This window comes from Alligator mississippiensis, chromosome 2 (assembly GCF_030867095.1).
Source record: "Alligator mississippiensis isolate rAllMis1 chromosome 2, rAllMis1, whole genome shotgun sequence".
Lineage (NCBI taxonomy): Eukaryota > Metazoa > Chordata > Crocodylia > Alligatoridae > Alligator > Alligator mississippiensis.
This window is the reverse complement of record NC_081825.1, coordinates 302,372,476-302,394,959: the sequence shown is the minus strand read 5'-3', so window position 1 is coordinate 302,394,959 and position 22,484 is coordinate 302,372,476. Positions and strand designations below refer to the sequence as shown.

At 44.7% G+C, this 22,484-nt stretch overlaps 1 protein-coding gene across 3 annotated transcripts in view; it reads left to right on the top strand.

Moving 5' to 3' along the window:
* Positions 1–22,484, top strand: part of MDGA2 (MAM domain containing glycosylphosphatidylinositol anchor 2) — a 692,671-nt gene that overhangs the window by 506,161 nt on the left and 164,026 nt on the right. For all 3 annotated transcript variants that reach the window (XM_019496066.2, XM_014601296.3, XM_059723426.1), the window contains exon 9: positions 16,602–16,871. In XM_019496066.2, the coding sequence (XP_019351611.1) occupies positions 16,602–16,871 (270 nt within the window). The remainder of the gene's footprint in view (positions 1–16,601; positions 16,872–22,484) is intronic.

Here is a 22,484-nt window from a genome sequence, read left to right as displayed (position 1 = left end):
TATTGTCTGCATCTGAGTAAATTTGCTGTTTGACAGCAATAAAAGTTAAATTTAGCAAGAGTCTGTCTTCATTAGGAGAAAGAGCTAAAATTCTAAAATCACGTTACACTGTTACGCTCTGTACTGCATGAGTTGCGGTGACTGGGATTAAAACAGCCTCTCTCTTTAGTCCTTTCCAGCTTTTTAAAGTATCTCGTTAATGAGAAAAGTTCTCATCCATGGGATTTCCAGTGAAACAGCATTTCAAGCTGGATCCTGAGACTGGATCCTGCTCTCCGAGCTCTGCCCCTGCCCATCTCTCAGTAGAGCTGTAGGCATGCAGTTCAGGGGGAGATATTATTGGACTGGGTTGCAGAGGTTGGTGTTTTACATTGCTTTCTAGAGAACTAGCAATCCCAGAACTCATTGCACCTTGTATAAACTTCTGAATTCATTTAGTAAAGAAATGCAACGCCTTGAATACTGAGGCAGGAGGCATTTTTTCCCCTTAAGCAACATCAGTGCTCATGCCAGTTCGGTCAGTGCAAAGACTTAAAGGAAGTTATTATTGTTGAGCAGAAGGCAGGGTGGAGATGCACCTTATGGACTAACTGAATTGGAGATGCATAAGCTTTTGTGAGTCAGAGCTCACTTCATCAGATGCTGTGAAAGGACGTGCACAGAACAGGCTATCAAATAAAGGAAGAGATTTGATAGAGAGGCATTGTCTGAATTGGATGGATGGCTTTTTTCAAGCAACAGGCTACCTAACTCCTATTCTCACCATGGCACTAGGCCTTGCAGTGGACCCCATTGCAGCATCTCCACCTCCCCACCCCCAATGTGACCTACCGTCATCATCTCAAGCACCTGGAGAAGCATCGCCAACGATGCCTCTGAAAAATCCTCCACGTCAAATGGGAAGATCATTGCACAAATGCCAGCACCCTTGCTGAACCCACTGTTACCGGCATTGAGTCAGTGATCCTCAAGCACCAAGTTTCAATGCTGGATGGGGCACTGTGTGCAGATGCCTGGCTCTTGACTCCCAAAACAAGTGGTCTACTCCCAGTTTAGCAATGGCCGGAGATCTCATGGTAGCCAAAGTTAATGCTACAAGGACACATTGAAGGCAGACCTCAAGAAAAGAGATGCCAACATAAAGACTTGGGAGGAGCTTGCCAACAAGCTCCAATGGTGCTACAACCTCAATCAAGCAGCAGCTTGTTTCAAGGTAAAACATCTTGCCCTGGCAGCAGAGACAAGGAAGGAAAAGGAGTGTCCCCAGCTGATCAAGGGCAGTGACTCTTCCCCTGTATTCAGCACTGATGAGGCCACATCTGGAGTCCTGTGTCCAATTTTGGGACCCTCACTACACAAAGGATGTGGACAAATTGGAGAGAGCCCAGGAGCAGGTGAAAAAAAAAATGGTTCAGAGGCTGGGGGGCATGACTTATGAGAAAAGACTGAGGGAATTGGGCTTATTTAGTCTATAGAAGAGGAGACTGAGAGGAAACTTAATACCTAATGGGGCGGGGTGGGGGGGTAGAAAGAGGATGGAGCTGGGCTGGTCTCAGTGGGGGCAGATGACAGGACAAGGAGCAATGGGCTCAAGCTGCAGCAAGGGAGGTTGAGGTTGGATATTAGGAAAAACTTTCTCACTAGGAGGGTAATAAAATACTGGAATAGGTTACCCGGAGAAGTGGTGGGATCTCCATCCTTGGGGGTTTTGAAGACCCAGCTAGACAAAGCCTTAGCTGGGATGATGTAGTTGGGGCTGGTCCTGCTTGGAGCAGGGGGTTGGACTAGATGTGACCTCCTAAGATCCTTTCAACCCTCCTTGTCTGTGATTGTATGAATTCTGTCTCTAGTCACCCCTGGGTGCTGCAGTTGCCCTGGTTGAGAATCACTTGTCTATAAAGTGCACCTCTACTCTGTCCCCTGTCAGACTTCAGGCTAAGTCCAGGCTCTCTCTCATTATTGCTGATGTTGCAGTTGTAGCTGATGACCACAAGTGCCTGATGCTAGGTACTGTATAAGCACACCATAATGATGGCCCCTGCCTCAAGGGCCTTGCCATCCCAGGCCAGGACGAGAGAGAGCAGGTGAAAGCAGACAGAAAAATCTGGGGAGCATGTAGATAAATGAGGCATGGATTCATTGGAAATATAAGTAGGGCCTTTAGTAGACCACCTTTCCAATTTGAATGGCAAGTAGTTCTCTGAATTGCACATAAATTGAATTAGCAATCTAATAAATTGTTGACAGGAGCTGAGATAAATATTTTAAAATATCAATATGTTTCTGTTATTATATGAAAAATAATTTCTGGTTTGGATCATTTCATAGAATAATGTATCTTTTTGGAGTTTTTCCACAAATGATGCTTTTCTGCAAAAAGCAAACAAACAAACAAAAAACCCTTAAATCAGCTCAAAACAGGGCAAGAACAGGACGGCTTGAAGTTATATCTCAGGGACTAGGTGGGGTAAAAAAGCAAAGTGCCTTTGGGGTCATGCACAGGCTTAAATGGGTTTTTCTCCATTGAAGTTAATGGAACTATGCCAGGTTAAGTTAACTTTGGATGTAGCCCAATGTGTTAAAAAGCTTCCTATTTAAAAAGTAATCTGTCAGCGTTTAGAGATTTATACAAACTGTTGGGAATATTTAATCCATAGCAGTAGGCTTGTTTATTTTTATTTCCCACTAGTGTGTTTTCACATGCAAGTGATGCAATTTGTAATATATGATTAATACTGCAAATGCAGGTTTTCAGGTTCAGTGGTATAGAAAAAATCCTGCCAGCCCTAATTATCTCTGGTTATCAAAGACGTGATTCAGAAAGACATTTAATTCAGCACCGTTTTAAAAAGGTAAAATACCTTGTCTAAAACATCTGCAGTCAGCAACCATTTTTACAGCTGTGTGTTGAGAGACTCTCTCTTTCCCAAAGGTGAAAACAGTAAATTGTTTTGGATTGAAAGTGGGGAAAATGCGCTCAGAAAGCTCTTCCAGCGTCACGAACCCAGAGTAAATTTCCATTCAAAGAGTCACCACAGGCCATTATTTACCATTTAGAAATGTAAAGCTTCAGCCCAGTTTTTATATTACTTGTTTCTAAAATACCTGTGTGCCTCACGGACATTCATATTACAGAGGTGCATACACGTGTTGTATAGGCATATGATTTTTTTTAACAGAAAGGAAGTTAAAAGTGAGCTTGAGATGATGCCCAGCTATTGGGCTTGTGCTGAAAAGTTATTGGCACTGGTTTGACAAAAATCATGAACATGAATTCATAGACTATGAAGTTAGAAAGTGCCACTACATCATCTGGTTTGACCTTCTTTATATTATTGGCCACTACACGGCATCCAGCTGCTGCTGTGTTGAGCCCGATAACTTGTGTGTCACTAAAGAACAGCTCCCAGAAGAATATCAAGCCTTGACTTTGTTGTAATCAAATTACCTTTCGAGTCTCTCATCATAACACATTTGCTCCACACTTTTGATGATTTTTTGTGGCTCTTTTCTACACACTCGCCAATATTTCAGCATCTTTTGGAGTGTCTCATTTATTGTCTCATATTCCCATGATCTTCCTTAAGTCAAAATACAAGAAGGAGGTCTAGGATTGGATGGCACCTCAACAGTCGTTGTCACCATATTGTGTCTCTATCCCACATTTGACCATTTTGTTACACATGCTTGTGTTCTTATATTGAACTTTGTGGGGACTTTCATTGTACGTGTGGCCTCAAGCAGTGGGCATTGCAGCAGGTGTTGCGTAGCCTGAGGCTCTGTGCCACAGTCAGAGGTGGTTATAGCCCCAAGGCTATAGCCCCACTTCTTCAGTAGTTCCTTGGAGCGTCCAACTCCAGTACGTAGGAGATGGAGAAGTGGCCATCATTGCCATCACTTGTCAACCCCTGGTGGTAAGGACTCGGCTGCAGGAACGTCCGTTTTCCCACTGTCAGGTATTTTCTTCAGCCTCTCATTCCACATCTGTAGTTGCATCTCCTTGGGTGTGGCATCGAGGGGTTGGGAGCTAGTGAGGAAGCTCCTGCGTGACTTCAGATGTTTGTGTGCTGCGGGATGGTCGTACAGCGGGTGTCTCACACCTTCACTTCGTCGCGATCGTTCTATCCTGCTACAAAAACAGTCATTTATTTCAAATGCAGGACGCTTTGTTCCCATCCCAGACATATGCGTTACCCAGTTTCTGGAAAACCCAGTTTCACAGCTTCCCTTGGAAATACTCAATAGTACAGGAATAAATAGGATCCTGGGCCTTTCTTCTGCACTCATCTTGGGTGCCCAATACCTCTCTTTGCCTCTCCCTAGTTGAGACCAATTTCTGTCTCTGTGGCTGGACACATGGGGAGTGCATCACCTCCTACAGCTCAGGGGAAATACAGACCTTGCATGCACTTTCCCTAAGGAGGTGTGTCGTTGCCTGCTTCAGCCACAGTAGATGTGCCTCATGCACCTCCTGAAGCCAGATAGACATTTCCCTGCTTGTGTACGTAGCTAAAAGAGGAGAAAGGCAGCCCTTCTTGTGCTGCACCGTTTCTGTGCATCCAGCCAGGCCTGGAGCAATCCAGCCCCTTTCTTTTTTTTTGTGGTTTTTCTCAGGGGCTCAGTCCTTGGGGAAGCACAGCTGAGGCTGGCTGGCAGGAAGGGACATGATGGCAGACTTGCCATCTGTTCCCAGCCACTTTCTTCAGCGCTTCCCTTGCCATGAGGGTATTTTATCTGTGCAGTTTACTTTAGCAGAGCTGCATTGAGAGCTGTTCCCCACGCTCTCTTTGGCATTTATAGCGATGCCTAAAAGGCAGGGAAGGCCCTGATGAAGGCAGGGGGGTGCTTTCAACTCCCTTCTCCCAGGCCAGCTGCTCCTTCTTGTAGGCAGCTGGGTTGCAGCATTGGCTGCTTTGCTTGTGTGGCTAAATGAAAAGCGAGGAAACTTCAGTGCAGTTTTACGTCAGTTTGTTGTTATAAATATAAGTTGTCATTTATAAAAAATAAAAAGAAGTTTAGAGCAGCCCAGAGACCCTATGGAAAACTGTTGAAGGCTAAGGAGGGGTCGGGCCAACCAGTAGCGAGGTCTGCAATAGTGCAAGAGTCAAGCAAGTATTTCCTTCCTCTGAAGTTGATGAAGAGCTGCACCGTGATCGGTAGCTCAGGCAGCAGTGTCCTGTGTGGCAGTGCAGGGCTCATTGGGACAGCACATGCCTGAAAAATTGTTGTAGCAGGTTATTGTAAAATTTGGTATTGTAAAATTTTTGGTGACCTGCGTTGTGCAGGATGTTCAGAGCAGCGGATCATTATGGTCCCCGCTTGTTTGAGCATTGTGGAATCTGTGCTCTCATTTGTGGAATTATAGGAGCTCCCAAAGCAAAACCCAGTAGCTGGTGCTGCTTATTTTAATCATTTTGCATGACATGATTTTGGTGCACAGCTATAAACTGGCCAAAGTCTCTCACCTATTAACCACCTCAATTTACATTTTAACTGATTGGCTTTCTTGCATATGGACTGGCCTCTGGTTGCTTTGCCACCGCATCCAGGAAGAGCACAAATCATCTGCAGACCCTTCCTCAACCTGATGAAGGGTGTTAGTGCCTGAAATCTTGCTAACAAGATTTTTTCCAACTATTTGAGTTGGTCTTCTGGCGGGCCAGCAGAAGGCACTCCTGAGCTGAGCCGCCCGCCTCACGACACGCGTCCACCTGCCAAGCTCCTGGTGCTTCCCTGGGAGCACCTCCCTTCTGGCTGACCCCCTTCCTAGAGCACACCCGCAAGCCTGGGGTCACCACTGCCACCACCCAGGGGTCTGGACTGTCTGTGGCCCTGTGCCCCCTGGGCTACACAGGCCTTGTAGTCCTAGACGGTGCTTGTTCCACTGCAAGAACTTGGGGTGCTTCCTTTAGCCTAAAGCACAAAAAAACAGCCTCCCTTGGTCAGCTGAACCAAGGGGGCACAAACACATGGCCTAACCCTCTCCCAGTGAGTCCACCACACTTGGTACAGTGGAGAACTTTATTGTTACATAGGGTTGGCTTGGGGAAGGGTACAGGATAGAGCTGTATCAAAGAATAACCTTAGAGCAAACTGTGGCTGGGTAGCCTTTGATCACACATCTGCATTACTGAAAGCTATATATCTAGATTGGTTCCCAATAGTTTACTCACAGCTATCATCCAGAGGCTAATTGAGCTTTCCTCTGGAAGCCCACAATTCATGGTGTGTCCATGCTTTGAGAGAAAGAGCGATCCCCCTCTCTCTGCCTGCTCAGTTGCTCACAGGTTTCCCAAATTGGCTCTCCTCCAGTTCATCTGGAGCCTAGAAGAGGCTTAGAGGTTGTGTGCTTAATCCATGCTTTCCAACATGGCTTTCTTCCCCCATCCTGGGCAGTCTTAGTTGATATAGGCCTTTTGACATCACCTTTCCAGGTCCTATCAGAGCAGATGTTGACTAAGGCTAACCAACTAATTTAAAAAAGCATCACCAGTCAACTCAGAGATTGACATCTCTTGAGCCACTACCCCTCTGCCATGGGGTCACTGCTAACACAATAGAGAGGTGGAGGTCTCCCCGCTGGCTACCTGAAGGGTCTCAGGTCCACAGTAGCAGGTTTCCCCATCCTCAGGAATATTTCCAGCTTGGGTCACAACTCAGGGTTACATGAAACAGGTGGGGGGAGGGCTGCCTGCCCACTGCAAGGACTGTGGCACCCAAATTGACAGACAGGTGATTGAAAAAATGGCAAGGAAAAACCTGATAGCAAAGTTTGGGAAGAGACTAAGATGGCATTTTGCTGCAGGTCTAATAAAGTATATTGGATCTACCCAAAGAACCTTGTCTGCCTATGTCCTTAGACCAACACTTCTACAACCTACACCCCTGAACAGGACCGTGCCTGGGGGGGGCGGTGAATTGGGGCTACCATCCCGGGCTTTGGGGGGCCCACAGAGCCAGGTGGATAGGCCACAGCTGTAGTTTAAGCTACCCGCCCAGCAGGTTGGACGGCTCTTTTCTTGTTCGGGCTGCCTCCCTTCCCATCGCATCTGGTGTGCCGGGGCTTTCAGTCCCCAGAATAAGTGTGCCATGGAACAGGGATGGGAGCTCCGGGTCCCGCACCCTGCTGGGGTTGTCTCTGCCCCTGAACCACAGTTTGCTTGACATTTTCAGGTGAATGCCATAGACCTAGAGGTGTGAACCCCTGCTAACGTTTTGATAAATGTGTTCTGAGTTTGTAATTACAAGACTACATACAGCTGAGCTTCCTGTAATGTGGACTTTTGCTGTAAATATTTTGATCAGCTATGGCATTTTAATAATGGTACCTGAGAAAGGAAGTCTTCACGCTTCCTCTACTGTCTGACTTGTGAGCAACTTTGCCAAAGAAGATAGCAGAGCAACACTCATACACAAAATTATGTGAGCTTTAATGCAGAAGCCAGGATATAGATACAGAGCAAACAGTAATGGAGAAAAACCCTGAAATATTATAAGTGATATTATTTATCATATGGGTAATATATATTTAATGCTGCTATACATTATTAATTATATTTACATCTCAATATATGCTCCCATAAATGTGTAATTTTCATAACAGATGTGCATGTCTCTCGTCTCATATTCATTATGCACATGTGTTTGAATCATTCCATGATGTAAATTAACAGAGGCAGGCAAAACCAAAGACAGCGTTGTGAACATAATGTGAAATGGCCTAAAGGAAAGCACACAAAGTTTTGTTTCTGAGAAAGTCTGATGAAAGTTAAACAAACACTACAGAAGTTCCCAAAAATATTCTTCAGGGATAATACATCAAAGGCCCAAATGGAGACACAAAAATAAAAGAAACTGACTGCTTATCCCCGGCCTACATTGCTAAGCAGCATACAAATTCTGGCACCTAACTTGACCTCGTAGACAAAGATTACATCAGGAACACGGGTGGGGAAAAGAAAAAAGAGCTGCCTTTTTAAGCTAGAATGACTCTGACTTTTCCACTGCGTATCCCTCAGGCAGTGGACTAACTTAGAATATGTTTCAATCGCACCTTGGAAATAGTACCCCCTTAAATGTCACCATTTAAAAAATACTGTAGGACAGTATTGGTAACCAATATAAAACAATAACTCATCTGTACACAAATTTAAGAATATAGATAGATTTTTTTTTTCCCACCCTAGACTATGCTACTAGTTATCCTTTACAGCAAGGGTGTAGGGAGAGCTGGGTGAGCAAAGACCTGCTACACTAGCACTCAAGCCCACATGCCACGCACATGATCAGAGGTCAGGAAAACAGATCTTACAATGACAGGCTGAGAGCCATGGGACTCTTTAGCCTGGAAAAGCGCAGGCTCAGGGGTGATCTGATGGCCACTTACAAGTTTATCAGGGGTGACCACCAGTATCTGGGGGAACGTTTGTTCACCAGAGCGCCCCAAGGGATGACAAAGTTGAACAGTTATAATCTCCTGCAAGACCATTTCAGGCTGGACATAAGGAAGCATTTCTTCACTGTCCAACCCCCCAAGGTCTGAAACAGCCTGCCATCGGAGGTGGTTCAAGCACCTACATTGAATGCCTTCAAGAGAAATTTGGATGCTTATCTTGCTGGGATCTTATGACCCCAGCTGACTTCCTGCCCCTGGGGCAGGGGGGCTGGACTCGATGGTCTTCTGAGGTCCCTTCCAGCCTAAATGTCTGTGAAATCTATGAAACATATACATGAACCCATTTTTGACCTTCCACATGGGCTAGAGACAGACATTACACATAAACCTGTATAAGTGATCAGAAACCAGTTCAAATCTATAACACAACAGAAGTTTAGTGAACATAAACTGCTTTCAAAATGGCCAAAACCATTGTAATATAAACCTGGATGGATGTAGTATCAGGCTTAACTGATTTAGGTTAAATCAGTTTATTGAACTTCTGTCCCAGACCCTTCCAGATTCAAGTTAACTCGCAGTCCCTCAACATCCAAGGATGCTTTGCACCTCCCTTGAAACCCCCCACCCCCCCTGCAGGGTGGGCAGGCTAACTTTGGCCCAAGCTGTCTGCTTCATCTGAGCAGGGAAGGGGGCTCTAGCACCCCCCGTCTTCTGGCCTGAGCCACTGCAGACATGTGACTGCATTTCTGGAATCAAAAGTTAATGTCTGTTCACTTTCTTATCCGTTCAGTCTACGCAGGTGAGACTAACATGCAAAGATTGAATAGAGTCGCCCTTTGGCTTCTTGACTGTCATTTGATGGGCTTTTTGACTATATCGGCCTTTTTCACTGTCTGTACTTAGCCATGGTAATCACTTTTGGTGTAACATCAGACCCTTCACAACTGCCTGTCTCCCATATGCTGAAGTCCACCCAAAGTAGGCCACTGCTTTGTGGCAAAGGTGAAAATGCAATTCTGATCATCCCCATGAGGAATGCAAATAGCATACTGTGGCATATATTTGCAACTCATTTGACACTTGCCAAGATTCTGATTCTACTCTTTGGAACTGGAGTTGATGATATTACCTTGATTCAGTAGGAGGTGTGTTAAGACCTAAAGAATAAGACTCACTTTCTGCTGTGAATGATGGTCAGGGAAAGACAGCAATTCAGGTAATGGATACTATCTGCACTATTTTTAAGGAGAATGGAGAAGACTGATCCTTGAAAATAATAGATGGTAAAAAGTACTCTCCATTTCGAGACAGAATCCTGATTGCTATACATCTGGGGCTGGAAGCAGTTTCTCACCCTCACCTTGATCAAAATATGTCCTTTTTGCTGAGGCCTGAATAAATAGGTTCAGGCATTGTCAGTGTAGATGTAGTAGGAGCATATACTGTAACAAGCAGAAAAAAAACCATAAGATTGGCAAGTCCATCTGTCACAGCCAGATACTTCTAGTTGAGCACTAAGAAGCCTGAAGCTTTTGTTTTGTCCTTGGCTAACAAACAGCATTTTTAGGCAGGATCATGAAGGTGCACATCAGTAAAGGCTCTGGGATATGTGATGAGACTGTTAATCCAATAGTAAGACAGTCTAGAGGCACTTGCAGCAATGCCTTAATACTGCCCTAGGCTTCTGCTCAGGTTTTGGTGGGAACAGTTTTCTCTATTGTTGAATTCAGGAGGTGGATTTCATAATCCTCCAAAAGGTGCGCTACTGTAGGTGTAAGCATCATGCATTTACCTTGGACTCTCCTATTCTGCTTTAGAAGGTAGTTGTTGGAACATAATTTTACATTTAGCAGTTGACATCAAGCTGGGTGGAGTAATAGATATACTGGAGGGGAGGGCTAGGATTCAGAGTGACCTAGACAAATTGGAGGATTGGACCAAAAGGAATCTCATGAGGTTCAACAAGGACAAGTGCAAAGTCCTGCACTTAGAACGGAGCAATCCCATGCACCGGTGCAGGCTGGGAGTGACTGGCTGGGCAGCAGCTCTGCAGGAAAGGACCTGGGGGTGGCAGTGGACAATAAGGTGAATAGGAGCCAGCAGTGTGCCCTTGTTGCCAAGAAGGCTAATGGCATCCTGGGCTGCATCGGTAGGAGTGTTGCCTGCAGATGGAGGGCAGTGAGTCTTCCCTTCTATTCAGCACCGGGGAGGTCACATCTGGAGTCCTGTGTTCAGTTTTGGTCCCCACTTTAGAAAGGATGTGGACACATTGGAGAGGGTCCAATGGAAAGCACCAAAAACGGCAAGGGAGCTGTGGGGCATGACTGATGAGGAAAGACTGAGGGTACTGGGCTTATTTAGTTTAGAGGAGACTGAGAGGGGAAGTTCAACAAACCAAATTAACACTCACGGTTACCACTGCAATAAAGTTGTTGGATGGCGTATTCACTCACTAGAAAATCCCTCTGAAGGCCGTGACTGGTTTGTTCTGATGACTGCAATGAAGAATAGGTAGCTTGCAAAAAATAATAAATAAAAAATATATAAATAAAAGCCTTTTGTGATGCAGCTTGCTAACCAGAAAGCCTTAATCTTCCTTGTTATACTGCATCACAAAAGGATATTTAGATTCACAAATACATTAAACGTTAATATGTCGCCTGTTGTAACACTAGAACCTTTGTATCCCAAAGATAATTGTTTAAAAGAATGAAGCACGTTCCCTTCCCAGTTTCTCCCTAAATGTTTTTTCAGAGACTAATGCCAAAATTATGAAAGATGGGAACAAGTACAGCAAAGTAAATTAAATCAAGTTACTGTGGCCTCAGGGTAGAGCTAATGCAAATGAATCAGACATGTATCCATTCTGAAAAGCTAAATAAGGTTCCTCCCAAACATTATTACCTCTAGTGGAAATTTGGCGCTATACTATCTTATTTTGAAACAGCTGAGCAGACATGTCTTCTACTGATCACCAGCTGGATTTTCTATATTACTGTGTTGGTTTTTTCCTTTTGTTTTCCAGTGTAGTCCACAGCCTTCATTATTTGGAAAGATATAATAAATAATTAGTGACCTGGGTTATATCAAACTGTTCCCAGTCAGTATTTGTTCATTTTGGGCTGAGGCAGGGACTCTATATTTACAGAGTCCTTCTCTTCCCCTTTCACTCCCCCACCCGTCCAAAAAACAAGGTAGGGAACCTTATTAAAAAATAATGATCTTACATGGGCAAATATCCCCCAGATGTCCCAATATTGGCATTACGTTGGGGGAAGAATGGAGAGCACTCAATATTAACCTGTGATCTCCTTTCTTCATTCTCTTGGAAAAATGGAGGAAATTCACCTCCTACCCTGAGGTGGGGCAGGAGGTGAATGGCCACCCATTCCTCTCCTCCCTTGGCCACCCAGGCTACCCTTGAGAGGATTCTCCAGAGCCAACCCAGACTTCAGTTACATTTCCTGTCCCTTCAATTTGCTGCTTTCCATGAACACCATCATTTTGGAGCCAGCTTGGAGTATTAAGTGCTTCTTCTCTTGGAGGGGAGGTTTCAACCCATACAGGGAGGAACGAATGCAAATTGGAGGCTGTGATGGGGAGTGGAGGGTTGTTCTCATCTAGTGGCGATCCAGCCATCCCTTCTTCCCTGCTCAGCATTTCGGCATGCCCACGGAGGGACTTCCATAGGGTTAGGGTGATGTAGAGCATGGCTGGGGCTTGTTCCAGTGCCCAGACATGGGCCATGTGAGGATGAGGTCCCAGCCTTTCAGACTTGAATGCACAGGCCCTGGACTTATTTTTCAGTAACACAAACAGATGCTCTTGGAAACCTACAAGAGACGTCTTTCTTTTCTCCACCCGTGTATGGAGATAGATCTTTTAAGTGTAGCATCAGAGACGGTGGTAAACCCTTGTACCAAGCATGACCTTGCGAGGCAAAGGTTATAGCTATAGTTTCTGCTCTGTATCTGTAGTTACTTCTTCAATCTGTTGCTTACTCCTTTAGTCCTTATTAGTGCATTATATTAGGAAAAAAGTATAGCAGGTACAAGCTGGAAACTAGATCAGATTTAGGGCTCTTTCTGCTTGTTGCAATAGGCCACATCCTTAGCTTGTTTCAATCTGCCTAGCTCCAGGGAAGTCAGATGAACCAGGTGAGTCAGGTAACCTTTGGTTTGTCAATAAAAGACTAACTCCATCCCCAACTCCTACGGATGTCTCAAAGGCAGTAGGGAATGAAGAACCGCAAGAGACAGTGGTGGACAGGTCACACAGGCAGCAGGAGTAGAAAAGCTTGGGGCCGTGATGTTCAATCTCTGAGTTAACATCTGTGAACAGCATCTTTCTGCATGTAATGGCCATCTCTGCCCATGTGTTTTCCTTCATGGCAAGTGATCCTTTCCCCGCCTTTCCTTATGACATTGGAGACATTTAAAGGCATGGAGGAACGTTGACTTTGCTGCTTGTTGCAACAGAACAAAATCTATAGCTAAGCATCACCAACAGAAACGACTGCCTAAAAATGCTCATCTCCCAGGTTTAGTTTCATTAAAATTTACAATGTTTGGCTCAGTGTCCTCATTAACCAGGGGATGATTGGCAGCCATACTGGGGTCAGGTCCAGTTCCTATTATAAAGGAGGTAAGGGAATGCATTTGCAGTTTACAGCACAGCATGCCAACAGCCTGAAGACAGCAGTATTTCTGATCTCTAAATAACTTGTAATCAGTGAGGAATCTAAGAGCAAGATATCTTTGGACAGACAGTGTTGAGAGAGAGTTACATTTTTAACAGGAATAATACACACTCAGTAAAGGCTATTCTTTGGCAGAGCTGGCTGGGGATTTTCTGTCCAAATGATTTTTTTTTTTTCAGTGGAAAAGGCAATTTCCGCAGAAATAAAGTTGTCTGTAGGAATATCAAACTATTTTTTATTTGTGCATTTGCTGCTTTGTTTCAATTCAGTTCAGCCAGAGCTGAAACCTTATGGTTTGGATCTAAGTGTCTAGTTTCAAGTCAGTTCAGGCTAGAACCGCCTGTGTCTGACTTGTTCCCATTGTTCAGGTCCCTTGTATCCTCATCGTTGGGGCGAAAGCCAAAGCCAAAATACGGGGACAAATATTCTGGTTTCCACTCTCCAGAAAACCGCTATCATTATCATGACATCATCTTTGCTTATTAAGATCAAATGATCTGCACAAATAAATCCTACCTGGAGGAATTTCAAGCAGTCCTAGAGTCCTTGGAAGCATTTAGAGTCTTGTGCTTACTAGTCATTCCTTCTCCGATAGTGTTTTACAGCCCATTCATTGTTCATCCACTTGTTTGTTTTTAGAGGGCTTGCATTTTATTCCATCATTTTAAGTGCACCTGATTTTACAGAGGATGCAATTTGCTTGAGGCATGCAAGCCGCTTCCTGCATGCCATAGATTTTATGCTCATTCAAAACGTCCCCACTATTCTGTTTCAAATGTAAGGATGAAGGCCTTCACTTTTCACAAGTGTTTTCTGTAATGAAACTTCACCCCCATTAATACCCATCACACTGAAGGAAGACTTGCATAAGGGCAAGTTCTCCATGGGAAGACGTGGCAAGTGCAGAATGAGTGAGCTCCATTTCCTCCGATAAGTAATCATTGTGCCTGAGGGATGACTCTCAACATGAGACCTTTTAGGCAGCCCTTTTTATAGGGATGTGTAGACTTCTCATTGGTTTCTGGAAGAAGAAACTTTCTAGTTCTAAAGGGAGTGTATATTTGAGTTAGGACTGACAAATAATTAAAAAAAATAATCGCAATTCATTGTGAGATTAAAAAAAAAAATTGGAATTAATCACAGTTTTGATCGCACCATTAACTAGTAGTTAGCACCCCTCGACCCACCCAGCAGCCCAGAGCCTGTACACCCTGCAGCTTCTCCCTGGCCACCACCAACAGTGCACAGCCCCAGCCCTGACCTTGGCCTGCCCCATGCCCACTCTGACCTTGCGCCAACCAGCTGAATCCCTTGCGAACTTCTCCAACCCCAGCTCACCCCACGTCTGCTCCAAACTGAGCACCTGCCCATGCTGAGCAGCAACGGCAGCAACTGGGCAGAAGCTTGCTTAGCATGGGGGAAAAGCGGCCCCTCTCCTTCACTGCTGCCAGGCCCTTTTGGCTGGAGCCCACACCCGGGCTGCCCAGCATCTCTTCTGCACGGCCACCCCTGCCCTGCTGTGTGGCCCAGAGACAGCAGCGATGACGATGGAGTGGAGCCACAGGGTAGCCTGGGTGTGGACTGCAGGCGGCTGCAGCAGCGGTGAGGGGGAGGGACTGCTTTTCCTCTATGCCTGGCCACTGCTGCCACTGTCACTGCTCAGTGTGGGTGGGTGAGTCTGGGGCAGGCCAGGGTTGGGGCTGTGCACGCAGGTTTTGGCTGGTCCAAAGCTGGTCTGCTCTGCCAGGCTGAGTCCAGGGTGGACCAGAGTCTGGGCTGTGTGCTTGGATCCCCATCAGGACCACAGGGATAGGACAACGGGCAGCACGATTTGTGCTATTTAATGCTCATTAAAAAAATTAATGCATCAATCTGTTTTTGCATTAACTGCGTACATTAACTGCAATTAACTGGCAGCCCTAGTTCAAGTCTAAGGGGAGGCCTTCCCTTCTCACTCCTGTTTTTTCTGAACTGTGTGTCCTAGCCCTGCTTACCAAGCTCTAGATTTTAGTTTCTGCTTTTCAGTTAGTAACATGGTAAAAGGTGGTGGCAGATGACAGGACAAGGAGCTATGGGCTCAAGTTGCAGCAAGGGAAGTTTAGGTTGGATATTGGGAAAAAAAAAACTTTATCACTGGCAGGAAGAGATCATGGATGCTCCATCCTTGGGGGGGTTTAAGACCTGGCTCAACAAAGCCTTGGCTGAATTCATCTAGTTGGGGCTGGTCCTAGTTTGAGCAGGGGTTTGGACTAGATGTGACCTCCTGAGGTCCCTTCCAACCCTCATTTTCTATGTTTCTATGAAAAGAAAGGTGGAACACTGAAGTGCCTCAGCTTTTACACATTATGAGCGTGGTTTGGTTTACTTTTATTCCATTAGAATCTGAAGTGTGGCAAAATACTAATTTTGCAAATCTCAGCAGTTTAAAATCACATTTCTGATCAGTTTATGGAAAGGTCGCAGGTGCCCATTCACTGGAGTACTAAACCACACAAACAGGGAAGGGCAACATTCATAGATTCATAGATGCTAGGGTAGGAAGGGACCTCAATAGATCATCGAGTCCGACCCCCTGCATAAGCAGGAAAGAGTGCTGGGTCTAGATGACCCCAGCTAGATGCCTATCCAACCTCCTCTTGAAGACCCCCAGGGTAGGGGAGAGCACCACCTCCCTTGGGAGCCCGTTCCAGACCTTGGCCACACTAACTGTGAAGAAGTTCTTCCTAATGTCCAGTCTAAGATGTGGGTAACGTTGCCCAAACAGTGATGTCTGGAGGCAGCCCCTAAAGAGCAACCGTACCCCTATTGTCTCACTTCCCCCACAACAACTGTACCCCACCTGGAGAATCATGTCTATAGACTACCAATTTTAGGCAGGGTAACAGCCACTTCATGCAGTCCAACTCCATCCAAATGCACCATTTTTCTCTCTCTCCTCTCTTTTCCAGGGTCTCCTACCTGTTGTTGCTCTCTCTTACTCTATAAGACACTGATTCCCCATTGCATCCAGTGGATAGTTTTGTAATTCTTCTCTCATACCGTGGGCCCCCAAAACAACCCATGCACTGCCAGGTGCCAACAAAATTAAACGTTGCATATCCAGTTGACACACTATAAATCAGGGGTGGGTAAAATGCGGCCTGCGGGCCAGATGTGGCCTGCCAGGCTATTCTATCCAGTGGGGCCTCTAAAAAATTTAGAAAATTAATAATTATCTGTCCCTGGCTACCTGTCATGCGGCCCTCAATAGCTTCTCAAAACTCAGTAAGAGGCCCTTTGCCCGAAATAGTTGCCTGCCCCTGCTATAAATCATCACAATGCAGCACCGAGATGTGTTCTCATTTTGTTAATGAAGGTTTGCCATTATAGTAGATATCCACCTTTATGCTCATGGACACTGGTACTTTAACTGTGCTCAGAACTTTTAGAGATGCACTATCCCTGATTGCCAAGCTTATTCCATTTAGCTGGATATCTCATTTTTGCCTTTTCTGTCTTCTGCAGATCCTCCTGCGGTGGAACCAGCCTTCTTGGAGATTAGACAAGGCCAGGGTCGAAGCATCACCATGAGTTGCCGGGTGCTGAGAGCGTACCCAACTCGGGTGCTGACATTTGAGTGGCGACTGGGCAATAAATTGCTGCGGACTGGTCAGTTTGATGCTCAAGACTCTACTGAATACACCGTAAGCAGTCTGTCCAGGGACAGCTATGGGATTTACAATTGCAACATCATAAATGAAGCTGGAGCAGGGCGATGCAGCTTTCTCGTTACAGGTAGGCTTCCCCAGCTGTTACCATGGAATTTTCCTCTGGTGCAATGTTTTATTCATGGCAGAATGAGAAAAGAGAGCATTCTGCAGATTTATCTATCCTCCTAGAATGATCCTGCTGCTCCAGCTAGCTTATTTTTAACCTGAGAGTGATATCTCCAGTGGTATACATACGATTTGATGCCTGATTCTTGAATTATGGTTGGTTGCTCGGGTTTGCTCCAGCCGTGCCAGGATAAAGACTGTTGCTGCTGCTCTTAAGACTGAAATGCAGATGCCCTTCATTTGCAGCTGAGGTTTTAATACAAAGCATTCCCCGGTGGAACAGAGAGATTGCGAACTTTCCAATGAAACCTGACTTTCCCTTTGGCTTTTAATAGATCCAATTAAAGTACAAGAAGAAGTGGGTCCTTAACCAAATCTCAAGGTACAGTGAGGGGTTGAAAACTGGATCTCTCAATATTAGACAAAGAAAGATCATGCTTCTGATATGCAGAGTATTGAAGTCAGCTGTCCCAGCTTTAGACTGGGCAAATCACGTAATTAAACTGAGTTGATCATATGCATTTAATCTCCAACCTCATCTGTGGGTTGCGGCTATAAAGCACTTATCAGCTTTTACTTATCATGGTCCTTTTATGGGCTGGAAATGGGTTGCTATGATTTGGAGAAACTCTTGTTCTTTGGGAACAGGATCCTGTACATTCTTCATAGCTCATGACATACATCCATAGCAAGCACTGTACTCCGTACAGTGGTAAGGCCATAGGTGTATGCTGTAGCTACACAACCCTGCTTAGAAATGTTAAACATCAAGAGATGCCACACACAAGACTTCCTGTCATTCATCAACTAAAATTGATGGAAAGGGAGTACGTGGGATGGGAACCATCCAAAAGCATGTCAGGGAGACATGACCAAAAAGAAGTGTTTCTGGTGCACTGTAAATGTCCTTTCTCCCACCCCCTTGACATTTTAGTTCAGTCCAAATCAGATTAAAACTGACATTTCTAGGAAACTGGAAGCTACCTGGATCCTGCAGCTCTTGGGTGAATTTGATGCTATTTCCAGTTTCACTGATAAGAGCAGCAAGAGTGTCGGCTTCGCCGATCAACTCCGAGCCCCAGCCTTGGTGCGTCTGCTCACGGGCCAGGTACACCCGCTGCCAGCATTGCCAGCCCTGGGCCAGGTTGACCAGGACTCTAGACAGAGGTTTGTTGCCTGTGGTGTTTTGAATGAAGCATTTTGGTCTCAGTGAACTGCCATTTTTCAAGGAAACTTAGTTATGCCATGTGATTGTTCATGACCCTTTCATGTATTCCTGAGACCTACTTGTGGGTCATAATCCACGGGTTAACCAGCTATATAGCATGCATAAGGGTGCACTTTTATTTTGTTTTTACATGGTGCTGCTTGCCATCTTTTCTTGGCAACCCTCAGAGATCTCAGCATGCCTGAGCAAAGTGAAAAGAGTTAGTTCCAATGAATTCACCAGTGGATAATACCCGCGGTCCTATTAAACAGATATCTATTTGCTCCATCTAATTGATCCTAACACCTAGTATTTTTGGAAGACACCTAGAACGTGCAGGGTTCACAGGCACCTGTGTTTTAATCTATGTGGTGACTTAGAAAGAAACAAGAGAAACAGTCCATTCCCTCAAATGAGTAAATGCAGTTCAATTTACTCTTCATCATTCTTTGGATCCAAGGCTGTAGAAAGCAATTGCAAGGCATTTTTTTTTTTTTTTTTTTTTTTGCCAAGATTGGGGCAGTCTTAGTGGTTTGCTGTGATTTATCACCATGCCACAGCCAGGCACCTCACTGAAATTAGTAGTAAAATAGTTTTATGATTTACTCCGTCCCTCATTCTTCTGCTTGCCATGCTCATTTTTGTGTGTCTTTGCTATTATACAAATGTAGGTCTTGCAGTACTATTAAACATAGGGACATAAACTCTTTTGATGCGACTCCTGGAGTTTTTTAGTATAAAGCCTCAGTATTTCTTGGTGGTAAATACAGCTTTTGGTACGTATGGTCAAAACCCTGCTCTCATGTCAGGAGGCAGGTTTTAGCCAAAAGGATATAGTCTGTTTGTGGATCTCAACAAGGCTGATGAAGTTAGCAAGATTGGGAAATGGGTTGAAGAAATAGCAGAAATGAGTTGCATGCTTTTTACCTATAGTTGAATGCAGATAAATTAGGCTACATCTTACATCAGAAATCCATTGTTTTTTGTGGTTTTGGTTGTTTTTTTGGGGGAGGGGGGCGGGTGTTTAAAGCACTATAGCAATCTGACAGCAGTAGGAGTGTTTCTTTCAGCTTGAACAATGAAAAGCAGACTAGTCCCTTTCTAGCCAAGTTCATGTTCAGATTTTTACGTGCTGATGCAATGCTACACGGTGCCACAATGCCTGAGCTGCAAAGACTACAGAGGAAGAATTGTGCACTAAAGGGTGCGTCTGTGCATCGCCCTATGGTGACACAGCAATGCACTACATCGCCGTACGGTGCACTATGGTGACATCACATGGGTCTACACGTGATCACCAGCCATGCTGCCTGGTTATAGCACTCCGCTAAGGCAACGTAGCCGGTGAATCTGACTGTGCGCCACCCAACAGTCGACTATTGCGCCGTGTTTTAGTATTTCCCCCAAGCAAGTACTAAAACACGGAGCAGTACTAATGTCACTGTATGGTGATGTGTAGACACTCCAAAGAAAACCTTTTAACATTGTCGTCACAAATATTATGCTTGGGAAGACTTTTATAGGTCACAGAACTTGTAACGCTGGATTTTACTAAACTTAACATTTTGACCCAAATTTGAGCAAAAATCAAACCAAGTCATGGAAAATATTAAACACGGAAACTGTGATTATTAATTAAGTGAGGCTGCACAATCTGAGCTACATTTGATCTGACAGCATCTTTAAAAATAGAGGAGCAACCTCAGGTGCAAAACCGAGATCAATTATGCTGTTCACATATTCTAATGTTAAAGAGGTTTATCCCAAAGGGCACGTCATGCATAACAGCAGATCAAGGGAACACACATTTCAGGCAGTATATAGAGTACCTAAGATCCTGCCAAGACTAAAGCAAATTGACTAATGCTTGAATGGAGAGAATGTCATGAATATTGCTGACTCTATGTTAGCCCTCGTGCATCTGAAAGAAGTGTTGGAGTGCCAGATTTGGAGTGTAATCAGCAGAATAGAGTTATTGTATGTGCCATTGTGAAACATGGAAAGGGTGTGTGTGGGAGGAGATAAATAGCATGCTGCTTGATTTGAGGACACACACAGTGTATTTTCTACAGCACTCTCTGATTTCAATTGGAGGCATTTGTCTTTGTGTGCAAGATCTCTTCAACCAAGACCAGCACCTGGCCCGGGCAGCTAAGCTGTGCATTAGACCAGTGCTTCTCAACCTTTTTGGCACCAGGACCCATTTGTAAACATCGATGGCCAGTCCCGACCCAGTAAATAGTTTAAGTAGAAAACACACAAGTATTTTAGTCCCAAAATACTTATTGCACACTACAAGTTAAAGCAGTTCAACAGTCTTAATTTAAAAGACAGAAATCAACAACAACAGGAAAACATTAACAGCAACATCAGCATGTGACCGTCCGTTACTCCCAAGTGATATTCATCATTGTGCAGTTGGCACAGTGAAAAATGCTGGTGCCCCTCACTCCTCACTTGCAGTCCCCTGGCCTTGCCAGTGCCTATCACTCCTGACTTGCAGCCCCCGGCCCTGCCAGTGCCCATCAGTCCCAACCCACAGCCCCCCACCTCCCCAGCAACAACCCCAGAACTCCCTCTTGTGCACTGTATGAAGCTGGAGTCATCTGGCGAAAAGAGCATATACTGGAAATGAAAGGCTACATCATCGTGATCATGCATACAAGGAGGCAAATTCATACCGTGTAGACAGCCTTAATTCTGGCATATTGCATAATAAGTGAGTGGATAACTTTCCAACTTTCATTGTACAGATATCTATTTTTGGAAGGCGGGGGGGGTTGTTTGTTTGTTTTTTGTATGCATAATGTTATGGAATCAGACCCAGGTAAGATTCATGCTGCAGTACCCGTATGCTATAGTTTCACATTATATTCCCTTTTAATGTTTACACAAGTGCCCATGACTCTGAACAGATGCCTTTACATATTAGAACTAGATAAAAAGAAGACCGTTGAAATGGAGTGGATGCAAAAGTAGGACTTTTTGTGAAACAGTCCATTAAGTTAAATAGGGGGGTCAGGGAAATTAGCTTAAAGGGGGTTTTATGGTAGTTTGGGGTTATATTTTAGTGTGTGTGTGTACATATACATATCCCTACCCCCACCCACCACACATTCACACACACACATATATATATATATACACACACACTCCCACTACACACGCACACACACACACTCTCTCTCTCTCTCTCTTCAGGGGGAGCTATCCCAGCCAGGTAAAATACGAGTGAACAACCACTCATCAGTCACTGCGTTGATAAGCCTCCTGCTACCTTGAGGTATATAGAAAAAACATTTAAAGCTGTGTCTATATTCGAATCTCTGAATCTTTCCGAATCTGTCCAAATCGATTTGGAGGGTTCCAGTTTGATTCAGAAAGTTTAAAGGGTCTCCTGATTTGATTCAGATTCAGAGATTCGGCCACCGAATTGGGAAAAAATTTCTGCCAAATCGAATCAGTGACCGAAGCTTCGCACAGCCCCACTGCTTACATGGCACATATTAGCTTCCCCTTACTCCTATATGATGTTTCCCCTTTCATACATCCAAGAATTGCATTAGCAATCAGACCAATGACATCACACTGGGAGCTCATGCTTGGCTCATTTCTAGCAGGATCCCCAGTCCTTTCTACAATCACTGCTTTCATGGATATATTCCCCCACCTTGTAAATTTGGCCTTTTCATTCTGGATACATGACCTTGCTATAAAACACACAGGGTGTGTCTACACATCACCCTGTGGTGATGTAGCAATGCGCTACAGCACCATGTGGAGCACTATGGTGACATGGCAATCACGTGGATCTACACGTGATTGGCAACTATGTCATTGTAGAGGCACACTCCCCCAGTATAGTTCACCATGCACACTGTGCATGGCATAGTATAGGCGGTTACTTCACCATGCTTTAGTACTTCCAAAACAAAGTATTCAATCATGGTCCCGTAGTAACGTCACCATACGGCAACATGTAGATGCACCCATGGTGTTGAAATGACTTTGGCTTACCAAGGGCAGCAGGTCATCCTGTCCAACTGATTTATCTTTCTTGTTACTTTACAATGCCCACTAGTCTTTTGATCACCTGCAATCTTTGCCTGGAGTTATTCTGTTCTTCTCCCTGCCCTCACCCAGATCGTTGACAAGAAACTGTTTAGCTTTGGGGCTAAGTTCACATTCTTGTATGATCCTGTTAAATACCCTCACTGGATGTTGATTCCTCATTTGCAATTACTTTTTTGAGGTCTGTCAGGAAACAGCTTTTTAACCAGTTTGAGTCATTGATTTTATATAATCCTAATATTTTTTAAGCATGTATTATATTGAATTAGATGCCTTACAGAGTTCTGAGTATAT